Source organism: Pieris napi, chromosome 18 (genome assembly GCF_905475465.1).
Source record: "Pieris napi chromosome 18, ilPieNapi1.2, whole genome shotgun sequence".
In the NCBI taxonomy this organism is placed as follows: Eukaryota; Metazoa; Arthropoda; class Insecta; order Lepidoptera; family Pieridae; genus Pieris; species Pieris napi.
The window spans coordinates 7,554,336-7,582,254 of NC_062251.1; the positions used below are offsets into that span (position 1 = coordinate 7,554,336).

The 27,919-nt window shown below is 38.6% G+C and overlaps 2 protein-coding genes and 1 pseudogene across 2 annotated transcripts; 1 reads left to right on the plus strand and 2 right to left on the minus strand.

Moving 5' to 3' along the window:
- The first annotated feature begins 8,959 nt into the window (after positions 1 to 8,959).
- On the plus strand, positions 8,960 to 11,656 carry LOC125058201 (protein ALP1-like). The gene is made up of 2 exons (XM_047662240.1): positions 8,960 to 9,312; positions 10,418 to 11,656. Exons 1-2 carry the CDS (start codon positions 8,960 to 8,962, stop codon positions 11,292 to 11,294), a joined length of 1,230 nt encoding a protein of 409 aa, XP_047518196.1. The 3' UTR covers positions 11,295 to 11,656.
- LOC125058220 lies at positions 9,310 to 12,101 on the minus strand. Its single transcript, XM_047662264.1, has 2 exons — positions 11,654 to 12,101; positions 9,310 to 10,342 (listed from the first exon to the last, which is right to left on the minus strand). The coding sequence occupies exons 1-2, from the start codon at positions 11,823 to 11,825 to the stop codon at positions 9,726 to 9,728; spliced, it is 789 nt and encodes a 262-aa protein (XP_047518220.1). The 5' UTR covers positions 11,826 to 12,101; the 3' UTR covers positions 9,310 to 9,725.
- A 13,382-nt stretch (positions 12,102 to 25,483) lies between these two features.
- LOC125058226 lies at positions 25,484 to 27,263 on the minus strand (annotated as a pseudogene).
- Positions 27,264 to 27,919: the final 656 nt, after the last annotated feature.

Here is a 27,919-nt window from a genome sequence, read left to right on the forward strand (position 1 = left end):
TATTAGGGTTTATGAGATGACAGACGGAGGGACAGACAACGGAGGCATATTAATAGGGCCCCGTTGGCACCCTTTGGGTACGGAACTCTAAAATGGGCCTACTTATTCTTTGAAAGTTGATGTTGGCTATATAGACCACTAAAACTTATTTATAATATAATACAACTATATTAAAATAAATTTTTGACACATCGTAATTTATATTATATTAGTTACGTACGTACCTTTGAATTTTGCAAGTGTTTTTTCGATAATCCGTGATTCTTTAAATCTCCGTAATGATTTCTCAATACAGAGCCACATAATCTGCACTTTGCAATTGGACCAGCTGTACTTTCTACCACTTGCAGCCAGTCCTTTAATTGGGAGTCCCGTAACCAACAATCCCGGAACTTTTGCGTATATTGCGCTTTTGGCATTTTGTTTTAAAAATAAACTAAACTTGAATTGCAAACAAACACTCCGATGCATAGGATAACCAAAACTACTAAGTATCTGTGTTGTGTATTTCTATTTTTGTGCATGCATACGAAACGAACACATACAAATCTCATTAATTCAAATCAAATTTGACCTATTAGTCATACGAATAAAGTCCATAATCAAAATAATTTAAGAAATTTATAAACTTGTTTCGGGAAATTCCCGAGAATAACCAACGTAATTTTACAGAGTTGCCTACATAATGACAAAATATTCCTTAATAAGGTAAATGTTTTCGTCTTTTCCTATAAAGATATCAATCGTGCTAGTGGTTAAATGTCGTAGCATCCCACTGAATGAAACAAACTAAACCACTAGAAAAATCCACTAGCCACTAAAACCAAAATTCGCCCGCTAAAACGTATATCTAAACCACCAGATCTAGTGGAATATCCACTAAGTTGGCAACACTGCGCAGCGGGCACGCAATCGGAGCCGATCGGCTACGCGATAGAGAAAGAGCACGCAATCGGAGCCCATCGGCTGCGCGAGCGAGAAAGAGCACGCAATCGGAGCCGACAGGCTGCGCAAGCGAGAAAGAGCACGCAATCAGAGCCGATCGGCTGCGCGAGCGAGAAAGAGCACGCAAGCGGAGCCGGTCGGCTCCTTTTATTACTTCACACGAAGCGCGTTCAGGCATTTTTAATGACAAAAAAGGTGCAAATGCAAAAATAAACTTTACTACAATCACTCAAAACACTGTTTCCAACGTGATAAAAATCTGCTCTCCTCTCCGAGCCGGTCTGTGTGAACGGACCCTTAATTCTATTTCATTGTTGGTTTCTTTCGCGTAAACCAGCTCTTTGAAAAATCCCCAAACAAAAAAGTCGATGAGGTTAAGATCTGGAAAACGCGCAGGCCATTCGATCGGCCTTGCACGCCCAATCCATCTATCTGGAAAAGTGGTATTCAAATGCTCTCTTACTTGTATTGTATAGTGACAGGGCGCTCCATCTTGTTGAAAAATCATTACTCGTCGAATATGAAGGTTCTAACAATTCACAAAGATTGTTTTGCAAAAAATTTAAATATTCCTGGCCATTCAACCTAGCGGGTAATTCAAAGGGTCCAATTAACTCTTTGTTTACCCCAGACCAAAGTTTGACACTAATGCGCGTTTGGAGTTTGACTTGCCAAATGTGGGTTTTCGATGGTCCAGCTATGATAATTATGAAGGTTGAACACTCCAGCCCTTTCGAATCGGGACTCATCGGTCCATAGTATTTTATTAAAAAAGTCAGGGTATTCTTCAGATCTTTGGATAAAAATAAAAAATATCGCTTATTACATAATTTGTTTTTATTCATCATCATATAAAAACATAAAACAAACCTATATTATTATTATTATAACTATTATAACTATCGCTTTTGGTGACATTAATTATAAATCTGTTTGAAACATTGTCGATCATGTGGTCGAACCTTACATTTTGTCTTCTTCTTTAATTATATGAGAAATGCAGCTACTTCATTTTTCAGGTGTGATATGTTGAAGTCCTTCTTCAGAAAGTTTTTTTACTTCTGACATTTTGAAGGTTTTGTTATTTCTTACATCATGTCCTTTAGCCTGCGCCCGTACCAACTCTATGGGATTGAGCTGGTATGGGGGCAGACGTAAAACAATTATCCCATGCTGCGCTGCCATCTCGTCCACAACATAATTATCGCAATGTTCTTGTTTGTGGTACCGTACAATGTCTATAAGAGTAGCTTTAACCATTGTTGCTTCGAAAGAAATATTTTTTGCTTGTTAGCCACTCTTGTATTCTAGGTTTAGTCCAAGGCATTTTAGGCAGCGATTCTAGTTTTCTGGAGTGGTAGGGAATTACGGAATTTGGTTTTAGCTTTGGCAAGACCCCCCTAAACCACTTCTCAAAGGAATCGGCATTCATCTCTTGATGATATTCAAGATAGTAAAAATATCAATTAATTATTAAAAGTACAATTTAATGTGTGATGAATCCTCAATATTCGACTATTTATATTGTTCAAATACTTCTCCTTTTTGTCATAGATTGGTTTGTTGGCATCAGCCATTGAATGTCGACATTTAGAGCGGGCGTACACGGACTGCTCGAGCAGTTAACGGCTGACCGACGTACACAAACCGCTCGAGCGGTCGGCGTTGACTGCTTGAGCAGTCGGTTGTTGACTGCTCGAGCTGTCTCTAGCAACCGCTCGAGCAGTTGAATTTCTACCGCAGTCTAGTCATGGATTCTGACGAGGAAGCACTGCTTTTGCTGCTTCTGCTCAAGCGGAGACGACGGCGGCGACGTCAAAAGAGAAAATTTTGGGTTCATCCAATTTTGGAATTAAGAGACAAACAGGGACAATTCCATCATTTGTTTATGGAACTTAGAAGTGATGAAGAAAAATTTTTCAACTATTTTAGGATGTCAGTGTCTTCGTTTGATGAAATTAATATTATACTAAGGTCTAAAATTAAACGTGAAGACACAATCATGAGGAGAAGTATCCAAGCAGAAGAAAGACTAGCAGTAACATTGAGGTTCGAAAAATAAATAACAATTATTTAAATTTTTATTCATTAAAAATATTGGAAAATAATTCATCAGACATTACTGAAGATGATGAAAGGCCTTCAAATTGAGAGTTTTGGTCATCAGCCGCTGATGTAGAGGGGCCAGTCGCTGATGGAGAGGTAGAGGGGCCAGTATTATAACCATATTGTCCACGGTAATCATAAGGTGAATTCTGTGATGAATATCCCCTGCTCGCAGGATATATGTGATTTGTCATCCCTTTAAAGTATTTAATTACGTTAAGTATTTCTGTCTTAGCATCTAATTTATACTGCACATTAATTTTTTTAAACTCGCCAACTAATGAAAACAATTTATCTTCATCTTCAACAATGCTCGAATTCTGTGATTTTTCATCGAAGCGTTTAGCTAATTTTTCAATTAAGACGTTCTCATCTGTGATTGTAGTATTTAATTTTCTTTGTATTCTTTGTAACACTCTGTAAACTGAGGACACACAAATAACCATAATGTCAGTTGTTTTCGAACACATTCTGTTTTTTCGGGAGCCTCAATATGTAATAGCAGCAGCTTTCTCCTCAAATACGTGTTTGAAGACGTTTTGTATCATAAGTTTTTCGATAACGCTTAAGGAAATAGTTTGTGAGATTTTTCCAGTACTCTGTACTAAGGAATGAGCTTGCGCAAGATTTGCGAGCATAGAGACGTAACCCTCTTCTGTAGTAATCTCTTCCTCCTCCATGTCTGTCAATTCCTCGTCCGACTCTATATAGTCGTTATTCAAATTTTCATGAAGTCTAGTTTGAATGAATTAGGGAATTTCAAATTCCCAACACCAATTAAAATTGTATAAGCAAAACTAAGCCGTTTACCACCGAACTGTCTGCAAAACGAAAAGACACAAGATCCTAGAAGACTAGCTTTTGCCTACCGAATATCTATTGTTTATCATCGGTTTCTTCTGGTTTTTGGTGATGTCGCAACATTTTACTATCATTATTATTTGACCCGCCTGACGTTGTCCAGTCTTGACTATGAATATTGATTTCGAATTGGTATAATTAACTAAAAAAATATTTCTGAACAAAAGTGTTTATTATTCTATTGCTTTATGATATACAACATTCTTTGTTTGTTTTTCTGGCGCATATATAAATAGTTTTGTTGTTATTGCGACGCGGGATCAGGCGACATAACTGGCCATGTAGAAAACATGGATTTTTAAAATTAATGCCGCAAACAATAAGCGACTGCTCTTGAGATTTATTTATCGACATTGCAAATGCTTGCCGCACTGGAAATTGTAACTGTTTAAAGTCGAATGGCATGTCGTTTTGACAAAAAGAATCCGTGTAATCAAAATGTCTTTGCCTTTATACTTCCCTTTCAAAGTTGTGGCTTCGATGACGTTGCTCATTAATTTCTTCACCGTAAGGCGGGTGCCATTACAACGTGGCTGGTTTATACTCTGCAACATAACGATTACCGATCCGATCTTTAGTTGCAGATTATAAGGTGGTAATCCGGGCAATTCCAGCTAATTGAGGACTCCGTTTTGGATAGTTGACAAAATCATTTTGGTTAGTAACGGAATAAATCTTATTTTGAATCTGGAAATTCATTTCGTTGACATCAAGTGCGAAAACCTCGATGAGTTGTGTCTTTGTTTCAGTAAAGTGACAAAAATTGGTAGGGAATGTGATGTATCCAGACGATGAGTCGACAGGTATTTTGCCATTACCAATATCGAGCAATTGTTTGGAAAAAGCTTCTCTAGATAGCTCGTTCTGCAATTCGTCTCGCAAGTTTATATTTAATTTTAGCGTTTCCATAAAATGAATGACTAAACATGCGTTCAGTTCGTCGGCTGGCATTGATTGTGGTATATTTGTAGTGTTTGGCAAAAATCAACTGATAATCAAAAAATCATTGCAACGCCAAACCGGTTTTGGTTGTTTCGGAAATCTTGCAACGTGCGCTCTAATGCTTCCTAATTATTTTATATGTATTTTATCAATATAATAACTCTGAACATCCTCTTTGACGATATTTTCAGCACGCATTCTGTCAATGTTATGTCAAACGCCATAAGGTTACATCAAATAGTTTCAATTGTAAAAGCGCTATGCACTGAAAATAAAAATAGGTTCTGCCAGTCTTGAGTACAATTGCTTATGTAACATTTCTGGATTAATTGTGACAAATGCGTAGCAACGGTTATTCGAGCTCCTCGAGGGATTCTTTTAACTATGGGTATACTATTTTTCATACGGCTAATATATGTGTGGATAGGAGTTGGATCGTTGGCTACATAAGTAGGCGCACTTGGAATAATAGGATGGATGTCTAAAGGTGAACTGTTTTGGCTAATACATTTCCTTTTTTTTTCTGGTGTGTATGTTGAGGCCTTTCAAAAGATTTGAATGACTTGTTGCACTGTGTACATGTATGGGTCGCGTTCGACGTGCCATCACAACATTGGGTCACGGACTGCATAAAAAAATTGAATAACTTAAAACAAATCTAAAAACAATAAACAAACTTCAAATAAACACTGAAAAAATATAAAAGTTACAAGTCAAATTATGACGGCAGCTTGTTTTGGTCACAAGACGCATGCGTTGTTACGTAAAAGCCAAACAGAAGGGTCTTGCAAATGACTAGTGGAATTATTCTCTTATTTTAGCGAACATTGTCATATCTACATCAGTCTCCATTTTTCTTTTCATCAGTTCTCTCCGTTTGTTATCACGAGCCCTTTCGCGACGGATGTGTTCGGCATGAATTGCAGGATTTTCTTATTTTTGTGTAGAACCAATCACAACATTTATTTTTTAAAGATTCCGTAAACATCAATTTTGAATGAGTCGCTCGAAGATTTCGGTCGGTCTGGTGGCCAATCCACCGGTCCGAGACGAGAGATAAATTCTGCTTCTCTGAAGCCGCCTGCATTCACCCGTTTTACGCGTTTTTGCGCACATAGCGCAAGTGGGGACGGTGGCTGGGCAGCGGTTTTTGGTGTCTTTGTAGTGTGTTCTTACACTGTAGGAAAGGAGAGAAATTCTCACAGTGGACTCTCTGATATGATATAGACACTTACATGTGTAGTATGAAGAAAAAAAAGTTTTGAAGTGGTTTTTTTAGGAGCACAGTGACGAAAAGGTGCTAAATGGTGACTGTAAGAGTATGGAGTTTGATAGCATTCGGAATGAATCTTCTGCCTCCGGAGTCATGTGAAATTTAAATAAATATAGTCAAAAAATTGCCATAGCATATTGACCAGCAACGATCTGTTGTTCTTAATATAAAGACCGAAAACTATAAGAATCTTTTGTTTCTTAATAGGACAATATTAAAATAAAGTCATATCAATTCTAATTAGCTAAATTATTATTTAAAGTATTACTTTAGGTGCCGTTAAAATCCTTCTTGCTGTCGAATTTTGGCATCGCTTTCCTCGAATCTATCTGGGCTTTTATGAATGGGAAATGGAAATGGGCTCTCGATGTTTTATCGCATACAGTGGCTGAAACTTCGGTCACCGGTTTAACAGCTCTCTACTGCTTGAGTGTGACAAGGTAGGCGTAGTAAATCCAGTTCTCCTTCTCCTTTCTGCTCAATAAACAATCTAATTTTATCTTCGGTTACAGATTTTAATAGGGTTCAGTAAAACTTTCCTGCCAATTCAAAAGATCATATGCTGTTGCGTTAAAGTTAATCTTTAGTAACTGAAACAGAAGCAATGGTTTGCTGTTGCAAGCAATAAATTTTCTGGGTGTGCGAAGTATCTCTTTCTTACTCTCGTCATTTCTTCTTTTTGCAAAATGTTATTGTTAGAAAATATGCTTGTTAAAAGTAAATCAAGTAAGGACTCCCTTGTGTCCTTTATATAATCCTAGTCATTTATAATGCCGTAAGGATTAGAAGGACCGATAGTTTGCTTGAGTAGCACGGTGCTGGTGGTCCCAGAAATGCATTTCTTATATTTGCATTGTATGCCTCCTCACAAATGGTTTTTTCACGGTCTTTATTTAATTTTTTTTTAATAACTCTTTCCGGCGCGTGGAAGTGGTAGAGGGTGATAACCCTACCCCTCTCCCCGACTTGCAATCCTCATTAATGACGATGTATTTCAAAATTTTTACCTTAACAATGTTGTGGATAGAATTCCTTTTTAAAAAAAGACCAAAAGAAAAAGGTTGAACTGTAACATTATCATTAGGACTTTGCTGAGTTGTTTGTATATGAACAACATATGGTGCTGCATCACTTGCCTGATATGTCAATCGAGCTACAGATTCTGTTTTTATACTGATTGGACGAGTTAAGTTCCGAGTCAGTGAGCAGGAAAGCAGAGCTCCATCAAGCCGGAACCCGCTTTAGAAAAAACTTGATTTTTCTAAATTTACTTTTATCTACAAACGATGCTAGTAAATGTAGTAAACTTTATTTTTTTGTAGTATCATTAATTGCGCCGAAAAAATAATTAATACCGCGCAAAGCAGGAAATATTACAAATAATTCAATAAAAAACTTTGAAACGGGTGCTAAATTGTTTGTAGTTTATTGTAGTGACAAAAAAAAAATTTTTTTACCCCACTTTATTAAAAACTACGGAATAAATGCTAAAATAACGGAACTATGCAAAAAAAGACACCGACTCAAAAACTATAAGCGATGCTCATAAATGTAGTATACTTTATTTTTTTGTAGTATCATTAATTGCGCCGAAAAAATAATTAATACCGCGCAAAGCAGGAAATATTACAAATAATTCGATAAAAAACTTCGAAACAGGTGCTAAATTGATTGTAGTTTATTGTAGTGACCAAAAAAAATTTTTTTTACTCCACTTTATTTAAGGACTACGGGATAAATTCTAAAATAACAGAGTTATGAAAAAAAAAAAAACTAACAAAAATATACGAAATCAAGTGAAATTATTATATTGGTCGTTATGCTAAAACTTTTTTAGTCAAATAAATAAATTCTATTCACGCAATTTAATTGTACTACTTCCGCAAAAAAAATCCCGCATTAACGATATATGCATTAACGCAATTACTCACATTGCCAGTACTTAGTATTACAATTATTTAAAAAAAAAATTGTCCTGTTAGTGTAATAAATTACCCGAAACAAATGTCTTGCTTGCTCAGCTAAAGTTATCAGTTGTCAATTACTATAAATCTATTCTGAAAATCGTTCCATTTTATTTTATAGTAAGTATTTCAGTTTTATGATTAATTAGAATAATACATAAGTGAAATATAACGACTTGATAAGAAAAGACAATTTATTATTAGTGATAATTATAAAAAATTAACAAACAATAGTTCTGTGTTATATAACTCTTACAGTTAAATATAATATTATGAATTATTTTATTACATAAAATAAAATATGTATTTTTCTTTTTTTTATTAAATCTTTTTTAGGTACTACTTTTTTTTGGAGTTGCTGGAGATTCCATCATGAAGTTCCCATTTGTTGTTTGCTCTACGTAAGTACGGTCGGTAATGACCAGTGGCTTTGAAAAAAATATGTTCTTTGGCGCCAATCAAAATATATGTATTATTTAATACCTCCAATTCAACGGGTATTTGTAATAACGAAAAGTCAGTATTTGAAACCTTTTTAACGGTATTATTATTGCACAAACTCGTGAATAGAACTTCAATATCAATCCATAGATGATTCCCAGGTTGAAAGTTAAGATCATTTGTAGTGTTACAAGTATGGCATCGCCGTACATGTGATTCTAGGTATTTGAGTACGGATTGCTGTAGTTCTTGTATTCCATTATTAATTAATGGTTCAAGATGTGTATCTATCACAGGTAGAATCAATGAGCTTAATTTTTTGCATTTCAAACAGGTTGAATTGACAGTTAGGCTGCCTACGCACTGGCGACCATAGACGCGGCCAGGCCGCCGCGGCCATGGTCGCCGGTGCGTAGGCAAGCGCGACATGTGGACGGCCGAAAAATTTGCAGTCGACTTCCAAGGATGTGTCAAGATGGACGTGCAGAAGATAATCACGCTAACTGTGCTTGTGTATTTACTACGAAAACGAAAACGGAAGATTTCACGTAAAAGACAGTTTTGGGTGCATCCATTACTTTGCGAGAGAAAGACTAAAGGATTATATTATACTTATTTTTTGGATTTAAAAATGTATGAGAAGAGATTCTTTAATTACATGAGAATGTCAACGAATACTTTTAACCTGTTACTGGATACAATAAAACCAAAAATTACTGGAACTGGTAACAACTATCGGAAATGCATTCCAGCAGAAGAAAAATTAGTAATAACAATAAGGTAAGCTTTTTCTTTTTTAAATACAGAATGTTTAAAAAATACGTGATATATTTTAAAGGATGTTTCGGAATGGAGTATTGTGTACAGGAAAAATAAAAATAATGTGATAGGGCCTTTTTTTTACTTAAACTGCTAAACGGATTTTTTTGTAAATTTGAATTATACAAGACTTGATTCTGAATCACCCTAAACCACCACTGTTGCGTTTTTCACAACAACCTGTATAATTCATTGACCAAGGTTTTGCCACTTTAAAAAATTTATGAACTATTGTTCAGTAGTATTCTACTTTACGACTTTGAAAAGGAGAGGAAAAGGGCTTGCTTATAACATGTTTTTAAATATTAAAAAACTGAAGTAGATAATCAAATTATTTGTATTTTCATAACTTAAAAAATGGCAATTGTGAACAATTAATCATTCAAATTGGGAAATAGGTCTATCATTTCTGAATTTTGAGAAATATCAGAATAATGAGTATGAGTATCGCTGTAATTTGAATCATCTGATATCCTGTTGGTAGTAGAATAACCTGAATAACTCGGTCGATTTGTAGGTGTACAGTTCGGTTGGTATTTTTCTATAATTTCCATGATTTCCATTTTCGCTTTGGTCTTCATTGCAGCAGGGATTGTTTGAAATCTTTCGAGGAGGGATAAAAGAAACAGTCTGTCACAATTTGAATCATTCTGTGTAGTCGCTATGGTCTTATGCAGAACTGAAATTAGAGGGTCTGTATCGGATTCTTCGTTTGGTATTTTTTTCTTCCTTTTTGTTCTAAGCGACTTTGATGCAGACTGTTGAGTCTCAAGATCAGAAGATCTTGCACTTTCATTTTCTTGACTTGCCTCTTCGAGACTATTTTCTGTTGCGTTTGTGTCCAGCACTGATTTCAAAAACAGTAATTGGTTGAAATAGGTGTATTGTGATTTACGTTTTGCAGCAGAACCACTTTTGACATCTTTAAGACGGCGCAGCTCTCTTGTGAAACAGTCTCTAAGGTTTTTCCATCTTTTTTGGAGAGTAATGCCTGTAAATCAATAAATAAATGTAGTACATATTACAAAACTAATATTATGTTTATTAATGTGAATTTTATTTTCAGGTATTTGGCTACTGGGTGTTCTTTATCTCATATAAGTCATGAATACCGTATAGGGCTTCCTACAGTATCGGAAATAGTATTTGATGTTTGTGAAGCAATATGGGAGATATTAAAACCAATTGTGATGCCACAATTGACCAGAGATAAGTGGATTCAAACGGCTGAAGGTTTTCAAAAATACGCCCAATTTCCTAATTGCATCGGAGCCATCGACGGCAAGCACATTAGAGTTATCAAACCACAACATTCGGGATCTCTTTATTACAATTACAAGAATTATTTTTCAATCGTGTTACTTGCAATATGTGATGTAAATTATAAATTTCTTTACGTAGATATTGGAGCATACGGCAAATGCAGTGATTCGTCAATTTACAAAGACTCTGTATTTTATCATAGGCTTTTAAATAATGATCTCGATATTCCGAGCAATAACCCCATCAAAGAAAATGGCCAATCAATGCCGTTCGTTTTAGTGGGTGATGAGGCGTTTTCACTATCGGAACATATGATGCGACCGTATGCTGGGAGAAACTTGAATAATGTAAAGACTAATTTTAATTATCGACTATCCCGTGCCCGCCGCTATATTGAATGTACATTTGGAATATTAGCCAATAAATGGCAGATTCTTCACCGACCCCTAAACGTCAAGAAAGAATTTGCAGTTGTGATTATAAAAGCTCTATGTGTGCTTCATAATTTTGTGCGAGAAAGAGACGGATATGATTTCAAGGACACGTTAACTGTACCAGAGGCTTTATTAGAAATACCTGCATGTTTACCTAATAGAGCAAATAGAACATCAACCGAATATCGAGATATATTCGCAAACTACTTCAGTACCGATGGTCGCTTGCCCTGGCACAATTTGTAAATATATGGGTGCTCGCCGCGAGCCGCCATTGCGCGCCGTAAACAAAATGGCGTCGAACGCACATGCGGTATGAGTAATCTTTTTAAAAAGTTATTCCAATCATTACGAAAACCTGGGAAATTTTAGCAAATAATTGTCAAAACTCATGTGCAAAGCGAAAAATAGTAGAAATAAAATAGTTATACTTTTGACAATTACCTATTTGCTAAAATTTCTTAGATTTTGAATGAACGGAACAACTTTAAAAAAAAATCACTCATGTCACATATACGTGTCGAATGCTACTACAGCACCTGCTGCGTTTATTGTAGTTCATCGCATTATTAATTTACTTAGGCATAATAAAATAAAATACTAACCAAGTTCTGCCTTTTCTTTATCTTCCATGGATTCACCGCCAAATATATCGACCACTTCAAGCCACAACTGCCGCTTAACATCTTTATTGGAGTAATCATTTGATGCTAAATCCCATAAACCTCTTCTATTTTCAACTTCAATTATGAACCTTTCCGTGTCGAAATTGGCCATTGTAAAATAATCACTCTGTAGCTAGCTACACGTCTGGTCGCCGCGGCCGATGCGGTAGCACTGATGAATTTTAATACAGAAGTGATGTTCTCGACGGCCACGATTGGTCGCTGGTCGCGTGGCATCAAATTGGACGCCGCGGCCAACGGTGGCCGCTGGTCGCTGGCCGCTAAGTGCGTAGGGGCTATAGCGATTGCCATATAAAGTCCAGAATTCACTGGCCGCCGCGGCTAGGTCGCGGCGACCATGGTCGCCAGTGCGTAGGAGGCCTTAACGAAGGCACTCCTGTAAACATTTGGGTAATTGTGTTGCTTAAGTTTAAATTGCAGTCTACTATACCATCTTTGATTTGCTTAAATCGAAGAATGATATTTGCTCTTTTTCGATAGACACTTGCATTTATACCTTTGCTCGAAATTAATTTTATAATTTCAAATACGTCTGAGTTGTTTTCATCTATGTAGTTATGATAGGTAAATCGATCGACGTAAGTGATAAGTACACAGTGTAGAGCTGAATCAATAGGACACTTATTACTCAGTTTCACTACTCCTTCTTTCATTTGTAACGGCTTCAAACAATTACCGTTAATTAATAATCCTATTTTATTTTTGGATTTTGGTCTCTTGTGTTTATTTTCAATATCCGGGTCTTTCTTGGCATAATGACTAGTTTTTTTATTCTTTAAAAGACCACCCCATTCATCTTGTAGATTTAAATAACTGTATTTATTATCGTCTTGAGTTATAGAAGTTGAATTATATTCACTCTTATTATTATCAGAAATTGGAGTCAACAAGTTAATTAATTTATCACGAGTACTGCTGCTATTGTTAAGAGTGGATGAAAAATTCTTCAACATCGGTGGCGATTTTTGTTTATGTCCAGCATATTTTCTTTATTCTGTTTCGGTTCATCTAAATTAGTTTCATTATCATCATTTTCATAATGTGTTGTACACAAATCAGCAACACTCATTTCTAAATCACTGTTACCAATGTTGAAATCTTCGATTTTTTCTATTTTTATTATGCTGCTTAAATCATTGAGAAGACTGTTTGTTATTTTTGGAAGTGATAAGTCAATTGGATTTATTGCGGAGATAAGTGTAGAACATTACTTCAATAATGTGTTTATCAGTAGGTTACTTATTCGTTCCGTGAAGTTTTGTGTGAAACACTCGCTTGGGGTTTCATTCAAATGCTGAATCCATTCGATCACATCCACATTTATATTACCTAAATTGTCTTCCTGTTGCGCTGCAATAAGATCCCAAAGCTGGATCACCGCGTACACTTCTATATCACCAAAGTTGCTAGCTTGGTATAATTCTGAGGGCAGTACCACTGTCTCTCAGAAAACCGGCGTGAAGTGATGCAATAAGTTTGCCTTATTGTACTCGCGTTTCGTGCGGTGAGAGAGACTCCCGGAGCCCACCCCCCCCCCCCCCTACAAGAAATATGAAGGTGCAGAAAAAAAAACAGAAATTACCCCAGGGGGGTACCACACGCGCTCGCGGTGGAGAATCCCCCTCTGGGCGTCCAACACCGGGACACTCTGCGCCCGGTGGTGGACGCACAGGCTGCCCTTCGTATTCTGGGGGGGGCAATTCTGCGCTCGGTAATAAGAACATTAATCGTTCTCGGGGCAAACGGAGCAATCCTACAAAGGCACCCCTGTCCACACTCGCCGTGGACTTCACAAATGTTAGGGGGCTCAATACCAATATCAACGCAGTCCACTACCATTTAGAGACTGCGAAGCCGGCCTTGCTCTTTCTTACCGAGACTCAGATTTCCTCCCCGGCTGATACTTCCTACCTCTCCTACCCGGGGTACAAATTGGAACATTCATTTGTGCCGCGGGCTGGAGTTTGCGTGTACGTCAGAGAGGATATCTGTTCTCGTCGCCTCGGGACGCTTGAAGGAAGGGACCTATCTAACCTCTGGCTGCGCGTAGACTGCGATGACCATCCGCGATTCTACGCATGCCTGTATAGGTCCCATAGCGGAAATACCGAAACTGACCGACTCATTGAGCACATCCAAATGGCTACAGATTCCCTGCTCGAAAGGGTTCCTACCGCTGAAATCGTGATACTTGGCGATTTTAACGCCCACCATGCCGATTGGCTCGGCTCTGAAACTACCGATCACGCGGGAAGATCCTTTCACGACTTTGCTTTAGCCTACGACCTGACACAAATGGTCCCTGCGATTACGCGAATACCAGATGTGGATGGTCATAAACCCTCTTTGTTGGACCTTCTGCTGACTTCACATCCGGAGAACTATCAAGTCTCTGTTGACCCGCCATTGGGTTCATCAGATCATTGTGTGGTCCGGAGTACTGTGCCATCTACGCGCCCTTCACGGCCCCGCTTTATGGGTTGTCGCCGTATTTGGCACTATAAGTCAGCAGATTGGGACGGGATGCGGTCTTTCTTTGCGTCCTACCCTTGGGGGCCTATGTGCTTTTCGCCGGAAGCTCCAGATTCCGTCGCCGCCTCTGTCGCCGAAGTGGTTCTGCAGGGCATGGAACTCTTTATTCCATTTTCTGCGGTGCCGATCGGTGGCAAGTCTCAGCCCTGGTTTAAACGTTCTTGCAAGGCGGCCTCGCGTCGAAAGCGAGAATGCTTTAAGGCATGGGCAGAAGCGGCGAAATCTCGTGATGCCAATACCAGCGAACTTAAAACAGCATATAACTCAGCCTCCAGGTCCTTCAAACGGGAAATCACTAAGGCAAAGTCAGAGCACATTGCCAGATTTGGCGAGAGATTGGCCCAACTCCCTTCAGGGACTCGAGCCTTCTGGTCTCTCGCCAAAGCTGTCCAAGGGAATTTTTGTCAGCCCGCTATCCCACCACTGCACAGGGAGGATGACTCGCTGGCCCACACTGCGAAGGAGAAGGCCGACCGTTTAGGCTGTCTCTTCGCGTCCAACTCGACTTTGGATGACCGAGGAAGATCACCTCCGACCATTTCGCGGTGTGATTCTTCGATGCCGGAAATCACATTCCGGCAACGTGCTGTCCGCAGAGCACTATCTTCCTTGGACATTCATAAGTCGAGCGGGCCGGATGGTATCCCCCCAATTGTGCTGCGTACTTGTGCTCCTGAGTTGGCTCCGGTCTTAACGCGCCTTTTCCGGTACCTGTACTCGCTTGGCACTGTCCCGAAGTGCTGGAAAACCGCTTCGATACATCCGATCCCTAAAAAAGGCGATCGCTCTGATCCGTCCAACTATCGCCCAATAGCCATAACCTCCTTGTTCTCCAAAATAATGGAATCCATTGTTAACTGCCAGCTCTTGAGGTATCTAGAGGGCCACCAGCTGATTAGCGATTATCAGTACGGCTTTCGTCGTGGTCGTTCGGCTGGTGACCTTCTTGTATACCTTACACATAGATGGGCAGAGGCAATTGAGTCCAAGGGGGAGGCGCTGGCGGTTAGTTTGGACATAGCGAAAGCCTTCGATCGGGTGTGGCACAGAGCACTGCTCTCGAAGCTTCCAGCCTATGGGCTACCCGAGAAATTATGCGATTGGATCTCCAGCTTTCTGGCTGATCGGAGCATCAAGGTCGTCATCGACGGAGCATGCTCCGACCTTAAACCCGTGAACGCGGGGGTCCCACAAGGCTGTGTTCTATCCCCGACCCTGTTTCTTCTGCATATCAATGATATGTTGCAACTTAGCAACATTCATTGCTATGCGGATGACAGCACTGGGGATACTTTTTACACTGGCCGGGCAGGTATTTCTCGGGCAGTTGTCGATGAGTACCGGAACAAACTTGTGTCTGAAGTCGAAACTCTTCTACGTGGAGTCTCAGACTGGGGCAGACTAAACCTAGTCCAATTTAACCCCAAGAAGACACAAGTTTGCGCGTTTTCCGCTAAAAAAACACCCTTTGTCGCTACTCCTCTTTTCGAAAACACTCTTCTTAAAGCCACAGCCAGCATTGGAATACTTGGCGTTGACATATCGAACGACGTTCAGTTTCGCGGTCACTTGGAGGGAAAGGCTAAATTAGCCTCCAAAAAGCTTGGTGTGCTCAGCAAGGCGAGACGGTACTTCACTCCGGGCCACCGCATGCAACTATATAAAGCGCAAATTCGGCCCCACATGGAGTACTGCTCTCACCTCTGGGCGGGGGCTCCCCAGTACCAGCTCCTTCCACTTGACCGTATTCAACGCAGAGCGGTTCGAATCGTCGACGACCAATCCCTTTCCGAGCGGCTTGATCCTTTGGCGTTGCGTAGAGATGTGGGGTCTCTCTGCATCTTCTACCGCATTTACCATGGAGAGTGTTCAGAGGAGTTGTTCGGATTAATACCTGCAGCTGAGTTTCGTCATCGGACGTCGAGGCAGAGTACGAAATTCCACCCGTATCACCTCGACGTCCGCCGTTCCACAACTGAGCGTTTTTCAAGGCAGTTTTTGCCGCGCACCACCACTTTGTGGAACCAGCTGCCCATTGAGGTATTTCCGAACCAATTCGACTTAGGGTCCTTCAAGAAAAGAGCGTACCGATTCCTGAAAGGCCGGCAACGCACTCGCGAGCCCTCTGGCATTGAGAGTGTCCATGGGCGGCGGTATCACTTAACATCAGGTGAGCCTCCTGCCCGTTTGCCCCCTGTTTTATAAAAAAAAAAAAAAAAAAAAAAAAATTGCGTGAGTATTAAGTTTACATCTCCATGTAGTTTTATTAGTGGTACATCATGTGTCCACAAGTTCAATAGTCTGTTGGTCGATATATACTGAATCCACTCTTGCTTGCTCTCATTTAGCATTATGTCGTATAAGTTCACTAGGTTATTGTTCATCTCAATCACACACACTGCAATTAAAAAATACATGGTGATTTATTTATTGCATTTTCAATGTGTGTGTGTGTGTCTGTGACTGTATTAAAACATATCTTCACTTAGGTCATGGAAGCGGTTAGGTAGTGTAAGAGTGAACCCATTTTCCAGGTGCACTATGGTTTGCATCCTGGATGCATGAAACTTTAAGGGGAGCCTTTTCACCTCATCTCTTTTGTATGGCTTGTTCAGCTCTAGGTCACCCAATTTGACCCATGTTTTTTTGCCGAGTGTTGAGTTTGGCCAAGGCGGTAGTGGCGGATGAAGACATGATTTTTGAAAGTTGCACTTACGGTTTTCTGAGATAAAATGCTTGCAGTTTGGTGTTAGTAACTTCGTTAGGTAAGTATTTTCTATTACTTCTCAATGTCCCTACTAAATGTGTCTTTCTTTTACGCATTCGCAGTGCAAGTGGAACACAGTTTATCTATACTGTCGTCCAGCCTGTTTAATTTTTGTTCCTCTTTTATTACGTGTTCAACACAGTTCTTCCATTTTCGTCTCTTTTTGAGAGCGGCGCCGACTGTGCCTGCGGTTGCGGCATCGTATGTTGTGTATTTATAATATTAATATTAGGCGGCGTCGTCTGCGCACAGACGCGCGTGGGTGCCGTCCCGGCGGCGTCCTCATCAGAGTCCTGCGGCGGCGGGCGGCGTCCTCATCAGAGTCCTGCGGCGGCGGGCGGCGTAAAGAATAATTAAGCGCTCGTCTCGCTTCGGCGAGCGCATTATGTTCGTCACAGGATAATGGCGACGTTAATATACCCTGCTCTAAAAGGCGCCTGCGGGTCTGCGCGAGATACTCGCACATAGCTCGTGCAAGCCCGTCCGTAGCGTACCGGCCTATGAGAGTGCGCAACAAAAAAATTATGTCGTACTCTTGATAATCGTACATGAACATATTAAAGAAATAATCCACCGTCTGTGTACCTATCGTTCTGGTATTGACCGTACGCCTGGATACCTTTTTCTGCCTCGTCGTGGACAAATTCCCAGATCGGTTCTCGACTCTCTTCCTCTAACGTGAAGTAGACTTTCTACACTCACTACTGTTGAGCTGAATCTTGTATTGGCCCCCTGCGCAAGCGCACCCCACGACGAAGGACCGCGACACCGCACTAACAACAGCGCACGAGCTCACGCGTCGCAATAAGTTTGAGGCGCCACCTATAGATACTACGTGTATCTACGTACAACCCGTGCGCGATAAGTTGGGACCTGAGCGCGGTGACGTCACAGTGGCGTGTTTGTACCGTCCGCAAAAAAGCGAACACAACGAGCAGCCGCCGCGGCTTCGTCCTTGTTTTTTTTTAACCTAATTTATTATGTTACTCAGGGATGATGCTGCTTTTTATCTTTTTTTTTACACTATTTGAATACAATAGAATACTATTTAATTATGTATCACAGAAAGTGAAGGAAGGTAACGTTTTGTAATGAATAAAAATACAATGTTTAAGTTTATACATTTATTTTACTCGTATCTATTATTTACAATATCTAATCTTCGTCACTACTAAGTGATGATGAGATTTATGCCTTCTAGAGATAGTTCTTCGTCCTCAGTCTCACTATAATCTTCACTTGATGAAGAGGTATCAGATGAATGTACAATGATTTGTGATTCATTTGTCTCTTGTAAGAGGTCATCATCCCAATACTTTTGTCGAAGTCTGTCCACATGGTTGACTTCTTTTTTCCAGTCGCTCTCACTTATGCTGGTAATTGCATCTCTTGTTAACTTTTCTATTTCCCTTTCTGACTGGTTGATATTTTTATCGGCTACAATGGGTAGCCGATAAAATTCCAAATATATTCAATTGGATTGAGGTAACACATGTATGGTGGTAGACAAACTACTTCGTGGCCATGCTCTTTAAAAAGTTCATCAATCAAATATTTTTTTGGGGGCTTATTTATATGTAATAAGTGATACATTTCCGATTTTCTCATTCTTTCATCAAATGTTATATTGTAGTCCAATAACCATTGACGTATAGGCTCCTTCGTCGCCACACTTGTGGGTGGTTTTTCTATTTGAGTTGAGTGGTACGGTGCATTATCTAGTACCACGATATTGTTAAGTGGCAAATCCGGAATTAACTTTTCAAGAACCCACTTTTTAAAGTTTGCGGTATTCATCTCATGATGGTAATCTCCCGAGTTGCTTTTGCATTTGTATATGAGCTCAGCCCCATTCGCGAATCCGTTGCATACAGATGCATCAGTGTTGTTTTGCCAGCATTTGCTCACTGTATAGTGGGAATGTATCCACGTGTCATCTACATAAATGACTGGTTTTTTCCTCGCACCCAAGTCATCATTTTCCTTTAGACGTCGTAGGTACCTTGCCCGCCAAGCTCGAATATCTGGTTTTTGGTAAGAAAATGTCTTTTATCTTTACATTTTTTGAATTTGTAGCCTAATTAGTCTACTAACACTTTTCTTAAATATGTTTTTTGCCCTTGAAAATTGAGGTCTCTTTTAGCCAAAGATTAAACTGGAAATTGAATACTACCGAACTTTATGACTGTATTTGGTGTGGTGATCCGAATGTTTATGTATTGGAAATAAAGCAGATAATAGTGCCCACTTAAAACAGACGTCATCAGTGTTTTTAACATTAATAACAAACAGCTTTTTTATTATATCATGCGGTAACTCAATAAAAGATTTCCTCTTAAAGGATTAAATTGATTTCAAATCATATCCAAATGTATTTTTTTTTTGAAACTTTACCCACTATCCTTTCTCTCGAATTAATTTCTATAGTTTATTAGAGAATTCGTGAGAGTTAAATAAAATATATTTAAACCTTCACCAATACAACAAATAACATTCATTGATTGGGAAGCAAAAGGGTTGTTTATGTCTCCTGAAAAAATTCACCATATAAAATAAAATTTATTTTTAAAATTGTGTGACCTATAGATTTATTTATGTAAGTATTGTATGTAATTTTGAAGCAAGAAATAAATCTTGTGTCTCAAACTGTAAATCATTTTGATTACCGAACGCAGTCTCAATTATCTTAACATTGGGTTTTATTGAATGTTGTATTTCAACATTATTTTTGTGTGCATTGCTCCTTAGATGACTAGCGAAATATTTTTTGAAAACATTTCAAATACATCAGTTTCGTGTTAAAATTATTAACTTCATTCGATGTTGATGGCTCTTGTGAAGACCGTAAAAGATCAATGTTAGATCCAGATTTTATTCTTTTGATGTCAACAGAGTTAATATCAACATCTGCTTTCCTCTTGGTTCCGCGACCCTGGAATCGATCATGGAAAAATCTAATAAAATTATTAGTTAGGGATGGTCGATTTATTTTATTTAACTGATAGAAATGCGAATAGAGAAAAAAAAATATTATTATTAAATATACTCAATCACACGTTCCCATCGAAGTGAGTTGTTTAAATCATTACTTTCTATTTCATCACAAACATTAAAAAGTTCAATTGTATCAATGGATAAGCTTTCAAATTTATGATGATCCATTTCATCAAAAAAATATATATTTATTCGTTTCACAATTTTAGTTATTGTGAAAAGGTCTTCAACAAAAAGCACAACATTGACTTTGTACAATGCAACATAGTATTTATACTAGTGGATAACTGAAACATTACCTAATTATATAAACATATGGTATTAGAATCCGATAGTTAGTTGATTAATTACTAATTAAGTCATCGCATTAAGAAACTAAAGGAACATAATTTTTATAACTATAATGTTTTTACTACCTTCCTTGGATATCTCCTTTGTTATGTTATATAAAATATCCTTTATCTGAAGATCAATGTTGGAATCGTTTTCGATGTCATATTTAGCACGAATTTTTAATAAATATTTAGCATTTTTCCAATGTTGTGAGACCGGGATGGGATTACTTTCTATTTTTATTCGATTTCGAACTATTAAATTTTCACTAGTATATCAGCGTCCATTCCATCATCTTTGTCTGTTGATATATATGAAATGTTTCCTTCATTCCATGTACGGCCAACATTGGAAGAAAGTTTAGTTTTTTTTTTCATTTTCTGGTCAGGTGCTTAAAGAAAATAGTCATCTAAACGACGGGTCCTCTTATTTTTATTGTTTGGTTTGAAATCTCTTCTTCATCAGATAAAACATAATAATTATAAGGCCTGAAACATTTTTCCACATCTTTGAGGTTGTATACTGTAACTGTCTACTGTTTTATCTATACTGTCGTCCAGCCTGTTTAATTTTTGTTCCTCTTTTATTACGTGTTCAACACAGTTCTTCCATTTTAGTCTCTTTGTGAGAGCGGCGCCGACTGTGCCTGCGGTTGCGGCATCGTATGTTGTGTATTTATAATATTAATATTAGGCGGCGTCGTCTGCGCACAGACGCGCGTGGGTGCCGTCCCGGCGGCGTCCTCATCAGAGTCCTGCGGCGGCGGGCGGCGTAAAGAATAATTATGCGCTCGTCTCGCTTCGGCGAGCGCATTATGTTCGTCACAGGATAATGGCGACGTTAATATACCCTGCTCTAAAAGGCGCCTGCGGGTCTGCGCGAGATACTCGCACATAGCTCGTGCGAGCCCGTCCGTAGCGTACCGGCCTATGAGAGTCTGCGCAACAAAAAAATAATGTCGTACTCTTGATAATCGTACATGAACATATTAAAGAAATAATCCACCGTCTCGTTCTGGTATTGACCGTACGCCTCGATTGTCCGGACATCGAAGGGGGTTCGGGCGTATTTGGTAAATTCCTTTTACGTGCAGATGGACGCACGTTTTTTTGCTTCTCTGGCGTTGAAGCAGGCTGACTTGAATCAGATGCTGGTTAGTATTTTCTATTACTTCTTAATGTCCTTACTAAATGTGTCTTTCTTTTACGCATTCGCAGTGCAAGTAGAACACGTGTGTAATAGTTATCTGTGTACATGGTCCTGCCCTCATTGAAAAGACCCTCTGCTAAAGATAGTACTACCTTTTCTGAGACTTTATGTTCCCTCGATTTACCGCAATATACAATTAGGTTCCATGTGTAGCCTTTCTCAGTATGAGTTTGAACACTTTAATTCCATATTTGGCCCTTTTATTTGGAATGTATTGGCGGAAGATCAGTCTACCGCGTCAAGCGACTAATGACTCATCGACACAAACTTTTTCTCCTGGTGTGTAGACCTGGTTTTGATTATGATAGTTGCTTTTGCCCCGGGTGACCTTATTGCTTTCAGGTCAATGAAAGGTATGATGTAAAAATAGTATTTTTGATATTATTTAATTATTGTATTTGAGACTGAAATTCAATTATATCATCATCGTGAAACAAATCAACTGTAGGCGTGTATACCTTTAAAAAGTTCATAATGCTACCGTCTTCTTTTTCTGTAGCGTCTAAGAACTACATAAACTTTTTGCCAACTTTCTTCCATTGACCTCTGATGGTTTTCCTATCTTCTCTTCGTAATCTCTCGAGTAGTTAAAGCCACTATATTTTCGTTAGACTGTCATTACTTGTTGTATACGCATTCAAATTAGATATGGTCTGACGATGGTCGGAAAGGAAACCTTTTTAAGAAATTTTATTTGTTCATAATACATATTTTTTTATGTTGTTAGTTCCTGATTCCGGTGGTTTCAATCTCTGGTTTCAATCGTTTGCCTTTAAATATGATCATACCGCTGGTACTGCACTTCCAAATGCATTTACACATCCTGCGATGGTGACACTTTCAGCGTGTTCCAAATACTGTTAAAGTACACTCTTCTAGCTTCTTTACAATTCTAAATTATATGCTTTCCACAATTTTTCCCAAACGTGTGGTGATATCGTTGTATACTCTTGTAATTGTTTCGTGAATTGTATCGTATTCGTTCGTTCGTTAATCGCTTCCATGAAGTTAAAACTCGAATTTGGTGTCAGGCCAGTCAGTCTACAAAAGTTAAATTGGCATTCTACTAATAATGACATAGGGTGGGTTGCATCAACAAATTTTGACGGGCACGTAACCTTTAAATATGGTTTTATCGAGTTGCTCTATAATTTTCAGTTTGTCCGCTAACGATAGCACAACACGTTTTCTTTTCGAAGCCATGGTATAAAAACAATACAGTATTGTACACGCACAAACAAAAGTAAGCCGTAGCAAGGTCAATAGCACACTGGCTAATCAAAACAAACAATGACAGGTGCGCCGTGACTGCAATGCGCCGGAACTTGTCTTAACTTGCCGTTGTGCCTACACACGCGGGGGGAAGTCAGTGTAGGCACAACGGCAAGTTAAGACAAGTCAAGTCAAGACTTGACGTGCAAACACTGGCTTCGCGGGGGGAAGAATAATAGCGCACTTCGGATAATCGGCGATTCGGATAGTCGGAGTTCGAATAATTGGAGTTCTACTTAAAGAAATAATCCACCGTCTCGTTCTGGTATTGACCGTACGCCTCGATTGTCCGGACGTCGAAGGGCGTTCGGGCGTATTTGGTAAATTCCTTTTACGTGCAGATGGACGCACGTTTTTTTGCTTCTCTGGCGTAAGCAGCTTACGCTCTTATTACAAGCAGCGTAAGGACTACAGTCGTAATGCAAATAAAAAGCCCGGCTCGTTGCTTACCGTACATTTACATAATAATTAGGTACCATAAAATACGTAAGGTGTAAATTGTCTATTTACATAGTCATAAACTGATCTATTTTAGTTTGGCGAGTCCTGTTGATGGACCAGAAAAAAGCTTTGTCCCTCAAGTTACGTAGCATCATCTTTTCCGATAAGGACAGGTCATTTTCTTCAGCCCACTCCAAGCAAGTGTTCAAAGATGATATGGCTTGTGAATGAGTAATTTTCTTGACATTTGAAGCAAAATAATCTTCAGCTAAAGACTCGTCATTCTCTTGCGTTATTTGGGTTATGATCTCATCATCAGTTATAGGATCTGTGCAATTCTCCTCTTCACTCAAGGACAAGAAAGTGGAAATGGTTTCTTCTGTATAACCACGATTACGTAAAAGACTGAGCGGGAGATCGTCTTCTACGTCGAAGTCATCATTTTCTTCTGATCTATCTTCTGTTGAATTTATTTTTTCAGGCCAAAGAGGCTTCCAAGATTTTTCGATAAGAGACGATGATACATGATCCCAACATTGCGCTAGCGAAAAAATGGCGTCTTTAATTGTGACGCTTTTTATAACATCATGCAAGGTTAAAGCCTCATCGGCTTCTTGCTGCACGAACATTTGAATCAGGAGTTTCTTTTTGTAATTTATCTTGACATTTTGGATTACGTTTTGATCCATAGGTTGGATCAAAGGCGTACAATTTGGAGGCATGTACAGTACAGAGAAGTTGCCGTCTTCTGTTGTCAAATCTTCAGCATTTGGATGTCCAGGGGCATTGTCTAAGAGTAGCAATGCTTTTTGTGGCAGTCCCATTTTTTTTAAATGGCGTTTGACTTCAGGAACAAAATGGCCTCTAAACCACTCGAGAAAAATATCTCTGGTTACCCAAGCACGCCTCTGCCCTTCATAATGCACTGGTAATTTTACAGATCCAAAAGATCTTGGCTTTTTTGCCTTCCCCACAACTAGCAATGGTAATTTGTGATTCCCTGTAGAGTTTGCGCAAGGCATAAAAGTTATTCGCTCTTTAGACACTTTCGACCCAGGAGCGCTAGTTTCAGCAGAAGAGGCTAAAGTTTTGTCCGGCAGAACCTTCCAAAACAATCCTGATTCGTCGGCATTGTAAATTTGTTCAGGGCAAAGGTTCTTTTCTTTTATCTCGTTTAGGATTTTTTCTTGGAATGGTTGAACAGCTTCCGTATTGCTAGAGACTTTCTCACCTGACACTTTCAGCTGACGTATGCCATGACGTTTTTTAAAATTATCAAGCCATCCTCTACTTGCAGAAAAATCCGAACCTGTTAGTTTTTTATGGAAGAATCTCGCTTTTTCCATTACGACCTCACCAGACAATGGAATGTGGCGTCGTCTTTGTTCTAAAAACCATGTGAACAGTCTTCTTCTAGCACTGGATTCTCTGGTAATTTTAGAGTTTTTCTGAACCCTGGTCCTTTCTCAGTTTTAGCTATAAAAGATCTCAATTTTTGCTCATTTTTCTTGAGGTCTGTAATTGTTGATTTTCCAACGCCATACTTACAAGCAAGAGAAGTTGCCGACACTCTGTCCTTTAAACTGTCTAGTATGGTGCACTTTTCGGCTATAGTCAAAGTTTTATGTTTGCGTTTTGGTGTTGGAACCATCTTTATAACCTCAAAAAACACGCCGCGCACGAGTACAGAGCAGAAAAACGTGGAATGGACGCGCAACGTGGCAGTCGCAACTGCAGACTAATTAATAAACAACATAGCAGCGAGGCGAAGGCGAGGAAGTGGGGTGGGGTATGCAGTTCGGATTATAGCGACGTTCGGATTAGCCTGAGTACGGATTATCGAGGCTCTACTGTAATCATAAATTCATTTCACTTAAAGCGCCATAAAACTATATCGGGCCTCTCAATTAAGGCGCTGTTTCTTTTTTTCGTGACATACTTAAATTTTAAGTGCTTCACAATACGCCACATCAGCATCAGCAGCGTGATATGACGGGCTTGGCATCACTTGAGATGAAGGGGATGGTGTAGGTGCATTACGCACGGAATCTCGGGTAGACATATCGTACGTCTGTGATGAAGGGGACGGTGTAGGTGTAAAACGCACAGAATCCGGAGTAGATCTTACATACGAGTAAGTGCTGCCAGGAGCAGGGCGGTAATTTCGCTTCTGAGAAATAAGTTCGTCTATATCGTGTATTATATCTTCCCTTTGTTGCTCATTAAATTTTTTAATTTTTTTCGCCAGTAGTTGACAGTATAAGTCTACCTCGTCCACTTCAGTTCGTGGTCGGTCGGCAAGATTTTTTAGGACATTTACAGCATGTCTTCATCTGAGCTCGTACTTCCGTGACTTCTAATGTTTTCGTCTTGGCATCTAAGTATGGGTGTCGGAGTATATGTCAATGTTGATTGTATGTTGTCCTCGTTATTTACGGATGTTAGTCCAGTCGCATAGAGCTGAAAATTGGCAGAGACGTTAAATATATTATTATAAATGAAATGTCAAAAATCCCCTTCGATCCTACTTCTGCAAAAAAAAATTATTCAAGGTCAAAAGTATAAAATTAAGGATTTTTCCATTTTTCTCGAAAACAGTTAGTATTATCGTGAAAATAGATCCGACAAAAGTTGTAGATCATACAATTCTCTACAAAAATGGTACAGTCACTTTTTCTCTTACGACTCACCATTCATGAGATATCGCGGTTTTAATCATTAGAAAATTCATATTCTTCATAATATGCACACATTTCCGCACCACCTATGAGGTAATGTACTTGGCGCATTTTTTTTAACGTGGTTTTCCCAGTAGGTATACTCCACGATCTATTGTAATAAAGAAAGTTTGATCAAATCGTATCCTATTAATTGAAAGAATAGTAATATTGCTATTGATTAAAGTGGAATAGGTTGTTTTTTTCTACTTGTCATTATATAAGATAATTGTCTAATTCTACTTCAACAATTATTTCTTCGTCTTCATTCTCTTCTTCTTGCAGAATTTCTGTTTGCTGTTCTAAGAAAAGGGATGCATCAATTGTCTCTTCATTAATATCATAAATATCTTCATCTGTTGTATTTGTTTCAATATTGGAGCAAGTCTGACCCTGACAATTGATGCATACTGGCGAACAAAATAATCCTACTTTTTGACAGCCACAATTCTTACTACAATCCGTCTTGCATTTACAAAAATAGTATTAAGTAGTTTTTCTGGAGCAGGCGGGAGTAAAGTTTGAATTGGCTCCAAATAATTATCTGTTAATTTCTAACCCCATTCTTCTCATGGTGTAATTTGATTGATTCACAGGAGGTTTTTGTTTCGATGTGGATGGTTCATAAATAGATCTTGTAGTTTCAATATTCTGTGGTGCTTCTGATAGTTCTGAATATTCGATTTCTGCCTTATTAACAAGAAGCAATACATCTCTTTTTACTTGAATTTGCAACTTTTTCGGTAAAGATTTTACCGTAGCAGACATTGATTTAAAAAATATATCTACAGGATGTTCATCTTCGTTATTTTTCGAATCTATATATTCTTTTAATATCTCAGCTGTGGTTATATTTTGTGATCGAGGACGCGACTTGAATCTGAATGTGACATTTGTGATTGTGGCCGTGATTGAGGAGAATCCAAGAAAGAATCTTGTGTCTCCTCGGAAGAAGAATCTAAATTAGATACCTGCGCTCTATTTTGTAAAGATGTATTCAAGAATTGGCGTTCTCTTTCGTGTTTTATAGGCCTTTGTGGCTTTGCAGAATCACCACCTTTGCTTATTCTATTATTCATCGCTTTTCTATAGTTGTTTCTGATATTCGTCCACATCTTGAGACATTCTTGAGCTGAAAATAATATAATAAACATATAAATGAATGGTTTGTTAGTTAAACGTATGTGTCCGACACCCGCAACACAGGTGATATTATGTATAATGTTTCGTAATCCGTATTGTATGATTTAAAATATGATTATCAAAAGTGCCTAGGTATATTTATTCTAAAATTATAATATTTTTTTAAAATTGGTATTATTTAAATATTTTTAATAATATTAATAGGTACCTAAGCTATATTTAATTTTTTTTAATATAAGTCTTTATCTTGCAATCAGTCAGCTAGACTATGAGCAGATGTGTTGAGAGCTGTTAGACGTTCAGAGCAAAATCTCCATCGAGACTGCTCCTCTCTTTCAACCGTGTCTATCAAGACACCTTTTAAGCCTATTTATTAGGTCCGGTATGGTTAGTTGCGAGGCAAGCTTATTAGGATGCATTTCTACCCTTTTTCTGTATTTCATACTCCAGGTCTTGATCTCCTCTTTGACAGTCCTGATTTTGAGGTGCTCATGAATCTCCGATGTTTTTATAAACCACGAACAGTTGGATATATATATTTAAAAATATAATGTTTCTTTTCAGGCAAATATAGAGAAAAGAGTTTTTAATTACAGACTAAGTCGAGCATGGCATATCGTGGAGAGTGCTTTTGGCATTCTTCAATCAAGGTTTGAAATATTTCAGAGGAGAATGCAAGTAGCAAGCTCAGCAGAAACATTTTTCGTGGGTCAATTGTTTTTTTTAATTTTAAATAAAAGTAATATTCATGATAATCAAAAAATTTTTTTCTATACT